Genomic DNA, 17,220 nt, shown 5'->3' with positions numbered 1-17,220 from the left:
TCAACTACCTATAGGCCTAGGATACAAATAAGTTTATTGTGCATAATGTTACAATTTGTACAAACCGAAAAATAGTTAAATAACTAACTGTATCTCTTATTTAACTTAAAACTAATTTTAAAGCAATATAATTTTATTAGGAAAATGTAGGTAGGTACAGAAACACAATCCTTTACCTTCCGTACTAGTACAAGACTGTGTTACGGCAAGGTAAGGATGCACGCCGCGATAAACTTCCATCAAAGCATTTTATCGATCTCGCACGATTACATTGGAATAATATTTTATCATGGCGCGCATTCTAGCTCGGCTGAAGACTAGGCAGTGGCTGGGTGAAAAAGCGGGCTGTATGTCGGTCGGTTTATGTCCATAATTGGACTTGTCTTGACTTTGTCTTTCGTGGTGACGTTATAGTGTATTTGTTGTTATTATTATTATTCTTGTTTCTCCCTACAGACATGCCTTCAGGCCTGATCCCCGGTCACAAGCAGAGCGTGGGTCTATTCTTAGAGCGAGTCTACGGGATAGAGACGCAAGAACTCTTCTATCGACTGCTAGAAGAAGCTTTCCTGCCTGACCTGAGGGCAGCCACTATGCTGGACAGGGTAACGTTGTTACTTCTCCTTTTTGTACAACTATACATACAGGATGTTTTATTATAGTTGATCAAACAAAAAGGATTCTACTACTATTATTTTTTTCGGAATACCTACCTACTATCGGCAACCAATACAAATAATGAAAACTTAAATTATATCTACTTAGTCATTTACAGCTAATCGCATATGGAATTTTTTTACAAGACCAATATAAAAATCCCTATAAGAAAGTTATGCTGTCTCTTGGGAAAAAATGTTGTATTCAAGCAATAAATCAATCCTATTATTTGATCAAGTATAAAAACCGTGATGACTAATGGATAAATATGTGGACATCAGGTCTCCATATCCCTTTTGTATAAAAATAATACCCATGTATGTCGTAACTTGTAGGTCCTGCTTTTCAAAGTCAGATGGAATACCTAATTATTAATTTTAAAGCAAATAAAAGAAAATAAGCCTACTTTTCTTACTGTTTATACTACTTACTTTGTTCTGCAGAACGACGGCTGCGAATCGGATATGGCTTTATCGATGAATCGTTACATCGGCAACTCGATCCTGCCGCTGCTGATCAAGCACGCCAACTTCTACAACGAAGCCGAGAACTACGCCAGTCTGTTGGACGCTACGTTACACACTGTATATCGGTAAGTATCGATTGTTAATCGATTGAATAGTATCGTTAGCTTTTGGCAGCTCTAAAATGAAGAATATTTTATCGTGTGGTAAATGAGCACCACTATGAGAAAGAATAGCTACCTTTTTAGTCATCTTTCATCCCCTTTTTTTTAAATTAAAATGAAATTTATTCGTCATTATCATAGGTACAAAGTACATTTTCACTAGAGGAAAGTCGAGACTCGTACATAATTATTTAAACTTCACCTATTGTCTTATGATTATTTTCGTAGTGAGTCCAATGACAGCTTAATTTTCCTCTGGGATGAACTTGGCTTTCACTGGTTTGATATTATCTCGACAATCAAGTGATTAATCCTGATTACACATGAATAGTAATGGAAACGATTGTGGGATTGATTTCCATTTCTGGTCATTACTAAAACTTAATTTGTTTTCTATTGGAACAAAATAAAATTAAGCCTCAACAAAACCCATAGGGGTTTAATTGTTTATACACCGGAATTGATACCGAAATATAAATTGAATTTTTGGAACAAACCCAATCACTAGTCGAATTTCAAGGGAGCGAGAAGTGGGTTAAGTTTTTTCATCGTTTTTTAATCGAAACTATTCTTTCTCCAGGCTATCCAAAAACCGTATGCTAACCAAAGGCCAGCGTGAGGCGGTGTCGGACTTCTTAGTGGCGCTGACGTCAGCGATGCAGCCGTCTATGCTGTTGAAACTGCTGAGGAAACTCACTGTGGATGTCTCCCGGCTGTCCGAGTATACCACTGTAGCTTTAAGGGTAAGTAACGCTCATAGCAGATTTATCAACTTGAAAAGGTATCAATCGCGAGGCGAGGCGTTTACGTTACGGTGCGGATAAGTTTCATACAATGAATAGGTTACGATCGTTTTCTAGATTTATTAGTGTATTACTTGTATTTTTAGGATTCCGTTAACTTCAGCTGGCAAACTTTGCAAAAACGAAAAATTCGTACGATACTGGGAAGTAGAACAAAACGAGACAGCGCCATCTCTTGGTCGAATTACAGAACTAAACATTTTCTTCTGCGCATTTACCAAAAGAAGAAAGTAAATTGAAATGTGTAAAAGCTCTTTAAGAACAAAATCTGACCTGTAAATACTAATTCAAAAAATAAATAAGAGTAAAGACAGTTTTATCTTGATTTCAGCTGCTAACCCTCCACTACGAACGTTGCGCCAAATACTACGGCAGCACAGGAGGACAGGGAATCTACGGCGCCTCTTCAGACGAAGAGAAGCGGCTGACCATGATGCTGTTCTCAAACATCTTCGACTCGCTCAGCAAGATGGACTACGAACCGGAGCTGTTTGGGAAGGCTCTGCCGTGTCTCATTGCTATTGGTGAGTTTGAAGACCCACAAGGTGGACCGACGACCTCATAAAGGTAGCAGGAAGGCGCTGGATGCAGGCCGCTACCAACCGGGTGATGTGGAAATCATTGGGGGAGGCCTATATTCAGCAATGGACGTCTTGTGGGTAAATGAAAGAACAAGGATGACTGACTATGTATTATTTAATGTAATGAAAACTACTAAAATATAAATTAAATATTAATTCTTCCTTTTTTTACAGGATGTGCGTTGCCACCTGACTACTCACTATCTAAAAACTACGACGATGAGTTCTATGGAAAAGAAACACAGGCCACTGGTAAGTGAAATAAAAAAATATTCATTTCGCTACTTAATTTTTTGTTTAATGTCAAATTCACTAAATTATTATAAAATGCCGATCACAGTCACGTGTCAAGATGTTTGTGAAAATGCACAAGACAATGTTATCGTACATATTTGTGCAAATATTTTAACTGTCTGAAAAGTCGTTCAACTTTCTGTTGCTACACATGAGTTATCAATGAAACTGTCGTCCATTATATGCGCTATCTTTGCAATAACTGTTCAAATAACATTTTCAATATTTGTAACGAAGTTGCATTTGCGAAAAATACTAAGTAACTTCCAAACTTTGTACAAACATCTTGACTGCATTACAACTAAAGCTTGTGCTGTGTAAGCTGTGAGCACGTAGAATCCCGTCCAATGACCCCAAGCTGCCCATCCTTGTCGCTCGCACGTAATTATGTTGCTGTCGCGCTCGCACACTCACTGCGGGCGCGCGTCGCACAGTCGCGACAGCAATATAATTACGCGCGAGCGATAAGGATGGGTAGCTTGGGGTCATTGGACGGGATTCTACGTGCTCACGGACCAGGCTTTAGATAGATTCAAAGCATGTGTATATTCCAGGTGGTCCCGACAACCCCCAATACGACCCTCAGCCCATCAACACGTCATCGGTGGCTCTCAACAATGATCTCAACACCATCGTCCAGAAGTTCTCGGAACACTACCACGACGCTTGGGCTTCCAGGTAGGTTTATAGAAGAACGCTTTAAATAGAAAAGCGTAAAGTTTGAAATTAGACGTTCAAATTCAAATATTTATTTGCACAATTTTGGGTAAACATATAGGTCTTAAAACTAAATAAATAGAGCTCCATTTGCTGTATAATTACGTTTTGAGACGGATGTTAGTCGTGTACCAAACATACGGATCGGACCCCAAAAATTGGATGAGAACTTCGTTGGAATAAAAATCACTTGCAAACGCACGATTAACGACCGGTTCCTAACGTCGTCTTGAAAGAAATATTATTATGATATATTTGCAGATTTGTGGTTTTTTGAGGCTCAAAAATAAGGTGATATAAGTAATTTTTGTTTTGATTAATCTTTAGTGTTTTTAAAAAATATATTTCAATATTATCCGTGCGTGCAGCATGAGAGCCATTTAAATTACAATGCAACTTCCACTCACAATCAAACCCGTGTCTTTGGCAAGGCTTCTGGCAATGTAAATACTTATCAAAAACTTGCAAAAATACCTATTGACTATTGGTTATTTATAGGAAAATCGAAAACGGTTGGGTGTACGGCGAGTCGTGGTCCGACAGTCAAAAGGCGCATCCTCGCTTGAAGCCGTACAACATGCTAAATGACTATGTAAGTATACACTTCCCAATGCATTATCTCTCTCTCTCTCTCTCTTTTTTCCCTCTTTCTCTGTTAGTTAACTATCTCCGGGAGTCCAGAACTAGTAACTGACCAAGTCAACCTACACTGGTTGTGGGTTTCATTGGAGGCCAAGCTGTAGATCCTGGCTATACAGGATTTGCAGTGATGGGAGTCTCTCTTCTTCCCCTCTCTCTCTTCTTTCTTTGTCTTTCTCTTCTCTCTCTTTTTCCCTTTCATGTCTTTCCCAAAATACGCCTTAGGACCATTTCGTAGCCAAACTTTGCTGGGTACGAAACGGTCGAGAGGCCAAAATACGGATACAACTTGTTCTTTGAAGCTTATGTTCGGCAGTAGACGTCCTGTGGCTGAAATGATGATGATGAAGACGCCTCTGTGTTAAGCCTAATATCTTTACAAGTAGTAACGTAATATTAACAAATTGATCATTATAACAGGAGAAGGAGCGCTACAAAGAACCAGTGCGTGAGTCCCTCAAGGCTCTGCTAGCCATCGGCTGGTCGGTGGAACATTCAGAAGTGGACATTCCTAGCACCAACCGCAGTTCTATGAGGAGGCAGTCAAAGTCTGGAGGCGTGAGTATAGTTTGTCCCGGTTCAGTTGTTACTGTGTAGGTAAAAAAAATTGACTTCAATGAATAAAGATACGTATTTTCGTGTACATAAAGTACATTTATTGTGCGTCAAATGTTAAAGAAATGTTTGCAATGTTGTGTTCAAGACATGACCATTCTCATAAAGTAAATACCAAGAAGTCGAAACTCATTTTGAAACCTGTTAGGTATTATGGTTTGCAGGCCAAAAGGTTGTTTAATTAAAAATATAAGTACATATTTTAAAACAATTCTTATTTCACTAACAATAGAGATCTCTAATAATTTATGTTAGTTTTGATGCAAGATATCGATTTGTAATTTATTTTGCTATAAACTTTGGCTATCAGGACGAAGTGGAAAAGGTAACTTTAAACTTTTCTACCATTTAAATAACTCACTGTTTTGCCCTTAATTCTTTTTAATTAATTAGATTTATCGATGTTTCTATGAATGACCTTTTATATTTGTCAATAATGTTTTCATACGTACTTTTCGTTGTTTTGGATGAACAGGGTATCAACTCAAATATTTCGACTTTTTATAGTCGTATCGTAATAATCATGATACCTTGTTAATCTGGCCACCAATCTTCTCTCTTTCACATCGATGTCACTTCCTAGCTTAATGGTGCATGATAAAAAGCATATAACTAGATTTTTCCTTAAATGTTATTTTTTCTCAAAGTAAGGCTAACGTTACACTAAACTCAAAAAATATATGTACAATGTACATATAGCAAAGATCGTACCAGAATGGACGAAGTCCACCACAAGTAATTGTTTTTTATAATCATAATTTATGGTTTTTACAAATTACATTATCTTATTTATTGGTTTGGTAGCGGTCACGTGATGTCTAAATGATCAACTGTTATGTAGCTTTAGCCTTGTACAGTCACGAGCAAAAACATGTATACAGAATTGAATTAATTCCTCTGTAGCCTGTAATAAGGTTTAAAATTCATGAAAATGTATACACATTTTTGCACGTAACTATACACTTCGTTATGAATGTTATGAAATTGTCCTAGATAAAATAATGTTCACGTATGTTTGTATATGTAGCTCACGAATGTGGTGTAACCCTAATGATGTATGTTGTTTCCATATCCCCGCATCCCTACAGCGCCCGCCAGACATAGTGGTAAGTTCAATAATACCAATTTGGTATTATCTATGCACAACACTGCTTATATTACCTATCTGCACTTATTTTATCTTTGTGACTAATTAGCCTTCCTTTTTTTGACACATTTCGCAATTTTGGTGAATTTTTGAGTTGTATCATTTTTGTATGATGCTGCCTTTTATCTGTATTTAGATTTTTCTTGTACTATTTCAATTAACGAAAAAATGTTCTTTGAAAAATAGTTTTCTGGTTTGTTTAGTAGAAGTAGAATAAAATCTGTACAATCGTTGTGATATTATGACCATGAGGTATTTTAATAAAATAAATGTTAGATAGAATTTTACTAACTCTAAATCCAAATTTTACACAATGCATCTAAATATATAAAAGGAGAAACTGACTGACTGACTGACAGATCAACGCACAGCCTAAACGGCTAAACGTAGGCACTTGAAATTTGGAAGGGACGTAGCTTAGGTACCGTAGAGGTGCACTAAGAAAGGAATTTCCGAAATTCCCACGGGAACGGGAATTAGCGGGAAAAACGGGATTCACGCGTACGAAGTCGCGGGCGGCCGCTAGTATTGTATAAATGACTATATTAAGAAAAAGCTGACAGTTTCTTGCGCAGCTTCTTAGCAATGGCCTACCTTATTGTGAAGTGACTGAGTTAAAATGAATCTGGGTCATAAAAGCGCTTTTAAAAAGCTTGATTGCAACAAATAAATGACTTATTTAACTTACAATAAGTGCTTCCCTAGAAAATAAGACTGAAAAAATCGACTGACCGAGTTTCTTAAGGTGCTTCTTAGTAATAATATCCATCGTTATTATGAAGTGACATAGTTAAAATCATACTAAGGCATATAAAAGAACCTTAAAGAGGCCGAATTGCAACAAAAAATATATTTCTAAGACTGCTTAATTGCTGTAATGTATGACTTTCAAAACCTCATTTTGTTCCTCAAAACAGACGGACTCAGCAACTCCGTTCAACTACAACCCTCACCCGGTCGATATGACCAATCTGACGCTGTCAAGAGAGATGCAGAACATGGCTGAACGACTGGCCGAGAACGCTCACGACATCTGGGCGAAGAAGAAAAAGGAAGAACTGGTCACCAATGGTGGTAAGAAACTATTTCATTGTCACGTAATAATAATAAATAATAATAATAATAAATATCCTTAGACATTTTACACTGCGCTTCTAGTCCCAAACTAAGCAAAGCTTGTACTATGGGTACTAGACAACGGATATAAACATACTTAAATACTTTTTTTTTTTGTAAATACATACTTATTATACATAGAAAACACCCAGTCCAATACAAACAAATATGTTCATGCACACAAATGTTTGTACTGTGCGGGAATCGAACCCGCTACCTCCGGAATAGTAGTCCGTTTCGAACCACTACACCAAACGGCCGAGTAATACCTCAGCTACAGTACTCGCGAAGTTTGCCGAAGTACTTTACTTCGAGCAACCTCACCTTGCCTCGTACGATTTTCGATTGTAGCCCAAGTCAAAGCGTTCCGAAGTTTGTACACGAAGTGTCTGACTACACACTTGGCTATCTTCAGTATTTCATCGAAGCGAGTAATGTAGCTGAGGTGTGAGATCTTTCAGGAACACGACTGATCTCCAATTTAGCAAAGGCAAATGGAGGAGTTGGCCTACACTTCCCACGCTGGCCAATACTTCATTTTAGGCTTGAAATATTAATTAGTTTTCAATCAACTGTTTAGTTATAGTTTTAGTTCAAATCTTTTAGTTCAAATCAATAATAGATTACTAAAAAAATTTACAGGAGAATCGGGTTTTAGGCTAACCTAATTGTTGCCACATCTCTAAGATTCATTTATAGACTGGTGAGACTACCATGTCTTTAGCTCATTATAACTGGTGAGGGCAAATACGATAGCCAGAGGGCACCACTGTAGAATAAGGTCCCGTCATTCGCTTGGTTATGTATGACAGTAGCGTAAACTAGAGAGTACTGAACTGTAGGAGTACTGTTGCATTTGCATAATCAGGATGGCGCCACTGTAGAGTAAGGTGCTATCACTCGCCAGTGGTGCCAACTGTTAAGTATAAAAACGACAGCCTTAATTTTTCATTATAATATCGTTTCTATTTATCCCACCAGGTGGCATCCACCCTCAACTAGTCCCATACGACCTTCTAACCGACAAAGAAAAGAAAAAGGACCGAGAACGTTCCCAAGAGTTCCTCAAGTACCTACAATACCAGGGCTACAAGCTTCACAGGCCCAGCAAATCGTCGCCCAGCGACACAGAACAGACCACTACTGGGGTGGCAATAGAGCTCAGATTCGCTTACTCGTTGCTGGAGAAATTGATTCAGTATATAGACAGAGCTACGATCAATATGAAGCTGTTGAAACCGTCCACTACGTTTAGTAGAAGAAGCAGTTTTAAGACTAGCACGAGGGATATTAAGTTCTTTTCAAAGGTAAGTTCCTTTTTCAACCGACTTCAAAAAAGGAGGAGGTTCTCAATTCGACCCGTATGTTTTTTTTTTCTATGTTTGTTACGCGATAACTCCGCCAATTATGAACCGATTTGAACAAATCTTTTTTCGGCGTATAGTTAATACCTCAAGGGTGGTCCCATTTAAATTTAATAATAGAAAAAACAACCCCCAAGGGTGGAAAATTGGGGATGAACTTTTTTATACGCAATATCTCCGCCGATTATAAATCAATTTGAACGATTATTTTTTTGTTGAATAGGTATTATCAAAAGGGTGGTTTCATGCGAATTTGAAGAAAATATTTCACCCCCAAGGGTGGAAAATTGGGGATGAACTTTTTTATACGCAATTTTTTTTAATTTTTAGTTTTTTTTTTGTGTTCACGCATTTCAAGTCGGTTTTATTTTTTTTTAAAGTTAATTATGAATAGGTATATTTATTTCATAATTTCTCTTACTAAAATTATAGTCGCAGTATCTTTAAGGAAAGGTTTCAAAACACAATTACAACCCAAGCGAGCTAACTGCGCACTTTGCTGGAATACGACTCTCCCTCGCACTCACCCGCGTTCGCCCCATCCGTACAAGAGCGTCAATGTGACGTCACGGCCGCCATTTAATTCGACCGGGTTGTAGTGTTTCGAATGCTAATGGAACAAACCTAAACCCTTAATTTATTTTAACATTTCTTTTATGCGTATTTTGTGTATTATATGTGTTTCTTTTTAAATTACAAGCAATGCAAGGCTGAGCTAAAATATGTCAAAAAGGTACTTGGTGCCTGATTGTCATGATTAGTTGTACTTTCATAATATTCATGCGTACATTTTAGATGTACTACATAATTATCTATTATATCATAAGAACATAAAACATTATACTTCATAATGAGATGCTTACTTAAACATTGACATTAGATTGTAAGTAGTAAGAATATCTCTCACTAACATTAAAATAAGTACATAAAAAACATTTCCATTTGCTGAAGAAAGAAAAAGACTATCAGCTCAAAAATAGTGAAATTACTTAGGTTCATATCGATCGTTGCGTTGAATCGTAAGATAATAGTTTAAGGATAAACAAAATAAGTATCACCTCAAATAGAGCTTTATTTTCATCCGATTTAATCTAGCATTGTAAGCCTAATTTCAGATTTACTGTTGTATAAAACACTAATCTAAGTACTGCCATGCTGCCCATTTAGAAACAAAATCATCACTTAACATCACCAGTTACAATCATAAACATTGATTTTGGCGTGTGGTCTACTGAATCATAAGGATTATAGTTCCTTCTTCATTGTGTGTCTTGCCAAATACTTCTCTACACATATTATTATAGAAACGAAAAGTGTCATCACTGAAAAGTCTACAGCACACGCTAAAATTCCTCCTATACATATGCAGCTATAAGCTTGATTTTGGCATTTAATCTACTGAACCAAAAGTATTAAACTTCCTTCTTCTATCCAGGTGGTCTTGCCCCTAATGGAGAAATATTTCTCGACACACCGCAACTACTTCATAGCGGTGGCGACGGCGACCAACAACGTCGGTGCGGCAAGTTTGAAAGAGAAAGAAATGGTTGCAGCTCTCTTCTGCAAGCTGGCTAGCTTGCTGAGGTCGAGGTAAATGCCTTCAAGTTTTAGTTAGTTATTTTTTTAACAACTGAAGTTAGAACTCTATTGTTTATTGTTTCTTTACGAGATCAAATCAGAAATAAGGAGATCCGTAAACGAACTAAAGTCACTGACATTGCCCGACGGATTAGCAAGCTGAAGTGGCAATAGGCCGGGTACATAGTACGCTGAACTGACGGCCGATGGGGCAGCAAGGTTCTGGAGTAGAGGCCATTTACCGGAAAACGCAGCGTGGGACGTCCACCCAACCCACAAGGTGGACTTCCCATAAAGGTAGCAGATAGCTGCAGGCCGCTACCAACCGGGTGATATGGAAATCATTGAGGGAGGCCTATGGACGTCCTGTGCCTGAAATGATGATGATGATGATGTCTAGTCTTATGAGCCATAGTCCCAGATTATACAAGTTTATAGTTAATGTTAAAAAAAATAATTATGATGATGAATTTATTGATTAATATTTCCCCTCAGATTGGCAGCCTTCGGGCCGGACGTCCGGATCACCGTCCGCTGTCTCCAAGTGCTAGTGAAGGGCATCGACGCCAAGTCTCTGGTGAAGAACTGTCCGGAGTTTATCCGGACATCCATGTTGACGTTCTTCAACAATGTCGCTGATGATTTGGGGCATACCATACTCAACTTGCAGGAGGTAGGTTCTGATGACTGAGTATACTCAGTACTTGCCATCTGTACTCATCTATACTAATATTATAAATTCGAAAGTAACTCTGTCTGTCTCGCTTTCACGTCTAAACCACTGAACCGATTTTGATGAAATTTGGCATAGAGATAGTTTGAGTCCCGGGAAAGGACATAGGATAGTTTTTATCCCGGTTTTTGAAACAGGGACGCGCGCGATAAAGTTTTTCTGTGACAGACAAAATTCCACGCGGGCGAAGCCGCGGGCGGAAAGCTAGGATTTATATAATTTTGAAAGCGTATACGTAAAAGCCAAAGAAATAAAATGCGTTGCGGTGCCGCACCGCAAAGATTTCGCCGTATCGCGCGACGCGGCGCCACCGCACCACTCGTATGCTGCTTTGGCTCTAAAATCTCAATAGAAAAACACTCTTACTCTTACTTCTAAAAGACATCCCATCCCAACTAATATTATAAATGCGAAAGTAACTCTGTCTGTCTGTCTGTTACGCTTTCCCGCTTAAACCTCGCAACCGATTTTGATGAAATTTGGCATAGAGATAGTTTGAGTCCCGGGAAAGAACATAGGATAGTTTTTATCCCGGTTTTTGAAACAGGGACGCGCGCGATAAAGTTTTTCTGTGACAGACAAAATTCCACGCGGGCGAAGCCGCGGGCGGAAAGCTAGTAATTAATATGTCTTTTTTATTCTTGTTTTACGATCTTTGACGCAAAGTAAAATATGTCTAGTGAATCGATAGTTTCTTAAATCCACTTTGGTCAATTCGTTTTTCGGTCTAGTTTTAGACAAAAGTGTCCGCAAAATTTGGAGTTTCTCACAAAACATCTCGTCTGTTTTTAATACGTCCCATTGCACTGAAACCCTTTAAATGTAACCCGCCAACCTATTTGTGAATTTACAGGGGAAATACGCCCATCTTAGAGGCACTCACCTGAAGACTTCAACCTCACTTGGCTACATCAACGGCGTGGTCCTGCCCATCCTCACGGCCAAGTTCGACCATCTGGCCAACTGCGAGTATGGAGCTGATCTGCTTTGTAAGTACTCTAATACGTCTGCAAGGTAGGATATAATTGAAGACATGAATGGATTAAGGTGATATGTCGCATTTCGGATTTTTCGCTATTCTATGCTTCGATAAAGGTGTTATATGGATACAAGCTGTTTTAAACCTCAAAATACTAATCCTTAATCATAGAACAGCGAAAAATCCAAAATGCGACATAAATCCCCTTCATCCATACATGTCTTCATTTATCGAGAAACTTTATCGATTTGAGATGATAAATATTACTGTGTAGATCGATATAATAATACCTACTACTATAGGATTTTATCTTACCCCAGTTTGCAATCTAAATAATAAAACAGTTCGTCTTAAATAACATTGGTCATTTCCGTGAAGAACAGAATGCAGAAGAATCAATCTGCAAACAACTCTTTTTTCATTCATGGACTATGTACTATCGTCTCAATCTACACAGAAAATGTTGGTTCGATTTGATAACAAAAAAGGCACACATATTTGAACTTTTTTCTTAAAACACTCCATACAAAACAGCAGTTTCAAAACTAAACTATGAAATTTCGTATTTCCAATAATGTTTAACGCCTAATGCGTTTCCCAAAGTGGGCAATAACGCCCCCTTGTGGGCGCTGCAGGCTTAAAAGGGGGCTGTAAGAGACCCCGGAAAAAATCGGGGCATTGTATAGAGGCTTGGGAGGCGATTTATAATATCATCTACTAGGAGGACTCTTAGACACCGACTGAGCACTCGACTCTTGACTACAAAAATGGGGGCGCTAAAAACGAATTTATTCTCAAAATGGGCAGTAGACAAAATAAGTTTGGGAACCGCTGGCCTAATGCGAGGTTTAGACTAGCAATAAAACTTGCAGAAGTTGACTTCCGCAAGCTGCACCACTATAAATAGCTGTGGCAAGCCAGCTTCTGCAAGATTTACATAGTGGTGTGATGACAGCTTGCGGAAGTCAACTTCTGCAAGTTTTCGCTAAGCCTCGCTCAATGGTGGTTATTATACTTTCCAATCATCACTATCGCTATCGGAACTGTCGGATTCGCTGTCGCTATCGCTAGAAGATTCGCTGCTGTCTTTCTCTTTTTCCTTCTTTATAATATACGCAGCCTTGCATTGTGCTTTGCAGCGTTTAGCGAAGGCTTTCTTCTTCGCTTTGGTACACTCGTACTCGTCGCAAGCGCCTTGGTAAGCGAACTTGCAAGCGTCATTGCATTTCGCTCGCGAAGCTTGCTGGCACGCGCGTTCGAAGCGATCGCGCAAAATGTCCACTCGTAAGTCCAAAGTTTGGTGCGGGGTCTCGTTACGGAGTGTTACATGCTGTAAATGATGAAGGAAACATGATATTTTCATAAAATACTAGCTGACCCGGCGAACTTTGTTCCGCCTTAATGGTAATAAATAAGCACTTTTTTTTTTTATTTCGAACGGGATAAAAAGTATCCTATGTCCTTCTCCTGGCTCTAAACTACCTCCCTGACAATTTTCAGCTAAATCGGTTCAGCCGTTCTTGAGTTATAAGTGGAGTAACTAACACGACTTTCTTTTATATATATAGATACTATATTAAATAAACTCCTGTAATAAATGGAAGTATTTGTCTCTATACCAAGTCAAAGCTTTAGTTTTGATGGTAACATGACACACCTACAGGCAAAGTTAGATACGAATTTATAATTTTAAGGTGGCTAATCCCACCACTCTTTTCTACCACTGCAACTCATGTAGAACCAGGATCTACAAATTGGCCTCCAATAAAACCCAACCAGTTAGGGTTGAGTAGTTCCAAAAGGGAATATTCTTTTAAAATAAACTTACTTTTGTCTCCATCAGTGGGTAGCAGGCTTCCAATCCAGATCTTGTTGGATCTATTGCTAAAATGATAAATGATTTGAGATGGCGCCATGTAAAATGTCCAAGGTTATTATTATTAAATTGAAAACATCAAGGTACAGTCAGTGTCAAATAGTTCGTGATACCCAAAGCAGCCAAAAAGTTCGCAACGCGTATTGTAATAAGGTTGTGTTGTCATTCACCACCAAATTTTCCACTAGGTCTGATTTTACCATCGTCGGATAACTTAACTGGAGAATAAGTTTGGCACTTGACAGTTTCAGTATGGGAAATATCAAAATGACAAGTTTTATTCTTCAGTTAATATTAAAAGTTATCTGACCATCCTCCCCGTGCCGCTCCCATGTCTGCCTGAGGCTGAGTTATGCACCAGACCTATAACTAATAACGTGTCAGAAACTTAAACNGTTGTAGTTACGCGCGACTTCATATCTATTCTCTTTCTATGATCTGAGGGTATACTGGTAAATCTAAAAAGTTCGCAGTCCTGCAGTGGAAACTAAATGACCTGATGACCATAATATGAATGAATTTTCAGGGGAAATACGCCCATCTCAGAGGCACTCACTTGAAGACTTCAACCTCACTTGGCTACATCAACGGCGTGGTCCTTCCCATCTTGACGGCCAAGTTCGACCATCTCGCCAACTGCGAGTATGGAGCTGATCTGCTTTGTAAGTACTCAAATAAGTATGCAGGCTAGGATAGGTTAGACCGAGGATTTCCTCGAAGAGCTCGAGCTCGCTCGCTCGTGAGCGAGACTCTAGCCTGAGGCGAAGCTGCGGACGAATGTCCAACCAGGACAATAACTCGCGGCTCCGTTTCTTTGGGCTCTGGTGGAAACCGTCGGGTTTTAGTGGGTACGCCCCGCCTTTAGTGGGTAGGCGGGGAGAGTCCCACATAACCCACTTGCCGTCCCCATCGACCACGACTTAAAAAAAAGGGGGAGACCGAGGAGAGTTGTGACAGAGCGCGCTGTTGCAAGCGAGCTGATAAATAGATTATCAAAAATCGACAATGTCACAACACTCCTCGGTCTCCCCTAATTGGGGAAAGTATGGTATATTTGACGGCAGCTAAATTGCACTACCATACTTTGTATAGTATTCTTTATTGCTGCAATGTTAATACTCAGATACGTAACTAATTGTTTATCATTTATACGAAATATTATGGTGGTCCATTTTAAATGCCGGTCTAATATCAAAAAAATGCAAAAATATTTTAACTTTTTTCTTAAAACACTCCATACAAAACAGCTGTTTCAAAAGTAAACTATTAAATTATTTCGTATTTCCAATGATGTTTACGCCTAATGCGAGGTTTAGACTAGCAATAAAACTTGCAGAAGTTGACTTCCGCAAGCTGCACCACTATAAATAGCTGTGGCAAGCCAACTTCTGCAGGATTTACATAGTGGTGTGGTGACAGCTTGCGGAAGTCAACTTCTGCAAGTTTTCGCTAAGCCTCGCTCATTGGTGGTTATTATACTTTCCAATCATCACTATCGCTATCGGAACTGTCGGATTCGCTGTCGCTATCGCTAGAAGAATCGCTGCTGTCTTTCTCTTTTTCCTTCTTTATAATATACGCAGCCTTGCATTGTGCTTTGCAGCGTTTAGCGAAGGCTTTTTTCTTCGCTTTGGTACACTCGTACTCGTCGCAAGCGCCTTGGTAAGCGAACTTGCAAGCGTCGTTGCATTTCGCTTGCGACGCTTGCTGGCACGCGCGTTCGAAGCGATCGCGCAAAATGTCCACTCGTAAGTCCAAAGTTTGGTGCGGGGTCTCATTACGGAGTGTTACATGCTGTAAATAATGAAGGAAACATGATATTTTCATAAAATACTAGCTGACCCGGCGAACTTTGTTCCGCCTTAATGGTAATAAATAAGCACTTTTTTTTTATTTCGAACGGGATAAAAAGTATCCTATGTCCTTCTCCTGGCTCTAAACTACCTCCCTGACAATTTTCAGCTAAATCGGTTCAGCCGTTCTTGAGTTATAAGTGGAGTAACTAACACGACTTTCTTTTATATATATAGATACTATATTAAATAAACTCCTGTAATAAATGGAAGTATTTGTCTCTATACCAAGTCAAAGCTTTAGTTTTGATGGTAACATGACACACCTACAGGCAAAGTTAGATACGAATTTATAATTTTAAGGTGGCTAATCCCACCACTCTTTGAAAAAACCCAACCAGTGAAGGTTGAGTAGTCCAGGGAGAAATATGATAAAAGGAAACATTTGCAATACTCTTTTAAAATAAACTTACTTTTGTTTCCATCAGTGGGTAGCAAGCTTCCAATCCAGATCTTGTTGGATCTATTGCTAAAATGATAAATGATTTGAGAATAAATGACGCCACAACAGCTACAGTCAGTTCGTAACACCAAAGGTGGCCAAAAAGTTGACAACACATCCTTATTCCAAGAGTAACAAAGACGCGTTGCGAACTTTTTACCTACTTTGTACTTTTTGGCTGATTGACGAGGGGCTAACGAGACTATTAGATTTGTGCAATATAAATTACTATAGATCTAGTGCTTAACTTAGTCAGTCAGGGTTGCGGGACGGGAGGGGTATTTTTTAACATATTATGACGTGACAGAGCTGACGTCAAAACCATCATTCCCGTGCCGCTCCCATGCCTGCCTGAGGTTGTTCACTCATTTTCACACAAACAAAATAATTTCACAAACGCGGGAACGACGCGTGACTCAAGCGAACGTCAGTCGCGCTCGCATTCGTCCGAGACAGTCCCAGATAACGCGTACGTGAGCGGTGTCTATGTGTGCGTAGCTCGAGCGCGCTTAGTATTGAGCTTACCTTCTGTTATATTTTGTGCTGAGGCTGAGTTATGCGCCAGACCTATAACTAATAACGTGCCAGAAACAAAGTTAACTTACTAAAGTCTTGGTTATAATCGTAGTTTTCGTTATTTTCGTAGTTCCCTTCAGGCTCGTTGGTTGTGGTCGTAGTGGCGTTCACACGGAACTGGCCTATACACCCCAGCCTTGTAAGCTGGTTGTACTTTTCTTTGAAATCGCTCTTACACTTGATATTTCTACACACTTGCTTGCCCACCAATTTCAAAGCCTAAAATGTAAAAATAGTTACTATAATAAGTGGGTTAAAAAATTAACGTTGTACACATGCATAGGTACTGACATGAATGTTAGAAAGAAAAATGTTTGGTCTTTACTGATCTTAATTGTGAATTTGTGACATTAGAGGTATTATACTTTTTTTTAAATCATCATAAAGGAAGACAGCACATCAAGCTATACACTGCGTCCTCTTTAATACTTATAATAGGTGATATTTTGCAACAAAAATGTATAGTTTCAGCTGAACATAGTGACAGTTTCAAAAGTGGACGGTAAATAAACCTATCTTTCATGCTACAGTCATTACAGAGGTTAAACAAACCGGCCACGTATCGGAAAGCGCAGGGTAGAACGTTCACCCACAAGGTGAACCGAAGACCTTATAAAGGTAG

The 17,220-nt window shown here is 39.0% G+C and overlaps 1 protein-coding gene across 1 annotated transcript in view; it reads left to right on the top strand.

Annotated features, from left to right (window-relative positions):
- The first annotated feature begins 481 nt into the window (after positions 1–481).
- The window catches only part of LOC114350173 (ryanodine receptor-like), a 31,553-nt gene continuing 14,814 nt past the window's right edge, over positions 482–17,220 (top strand). The window contains exons 1-14 of the mRNA XM_028300850.1: positions 482–605; positions 1,101–1,249; positions 1,866–2,028; positions 2,420–2,612; positions 2,844–2,921; positions 3,518–3,641; positions 4,179–4,272; positions 4,740–4,877; positions 6,023–6,040; positions 6,999–7,155; positions 8,179–8,504; positions 9,997–10,151; positions 10,635–10,812; positions 11,726–11,861. Of these exons, the coding sequence (XP_028156651.1) occupies positions 594–605; positions 1,101–1,249; positions 1,866–2,028; positions 2,420–2,612; positions 2,844–2,921; positions 3,518–3,641; positions 4,179–4,272; positions 4,740–4,877; positions 6,023–6,040; positions 6,999–7,155; positions 8,179–8,504; positions 9,997–10,151; positions 10,635–10,812; positions 11,726–11,861 (1,921 nt within the window). The 5' untranslated portion in view covers positions 482–593. The remainder of the gene's footprint in view (positions 606–1,100; positions 1,250–1,865; positions 2,029–2,419; positions 2,613–2,843; positions 2,922–3,517; positions 3,642–4,178; positions 4,273–4,739; positions 4,878–6,022; positions 6,041–6,998; positions 7,156–8,178; positions 8,505–9,996; positions 10,152–10,634; positions 10,813–11,725; positions 11,862–17,220) is intronic.

Source organism: Ostrinia furnacalis, unplaced genomic scaffold (assembly GCF_004193835.3).
Source record: "Ostrinia furnacalis isolate ACB-3 unplaced genomic scaffold, ASM419383v2 OfSCF0802, whole genome shotgun sequence".
Taxonomy (NCBI): domain Eukaryota; kingdom Metazoa; phylum Arthropoda; class Insecta; order Lepidoptera; family Crambidae; genus Ostrinia; species Ostrinia furnacalis.
Note: the sequence above shows the minus strand (reverse complement) of the source record. Positions and strands in the feature narration are given on the sequence as shown.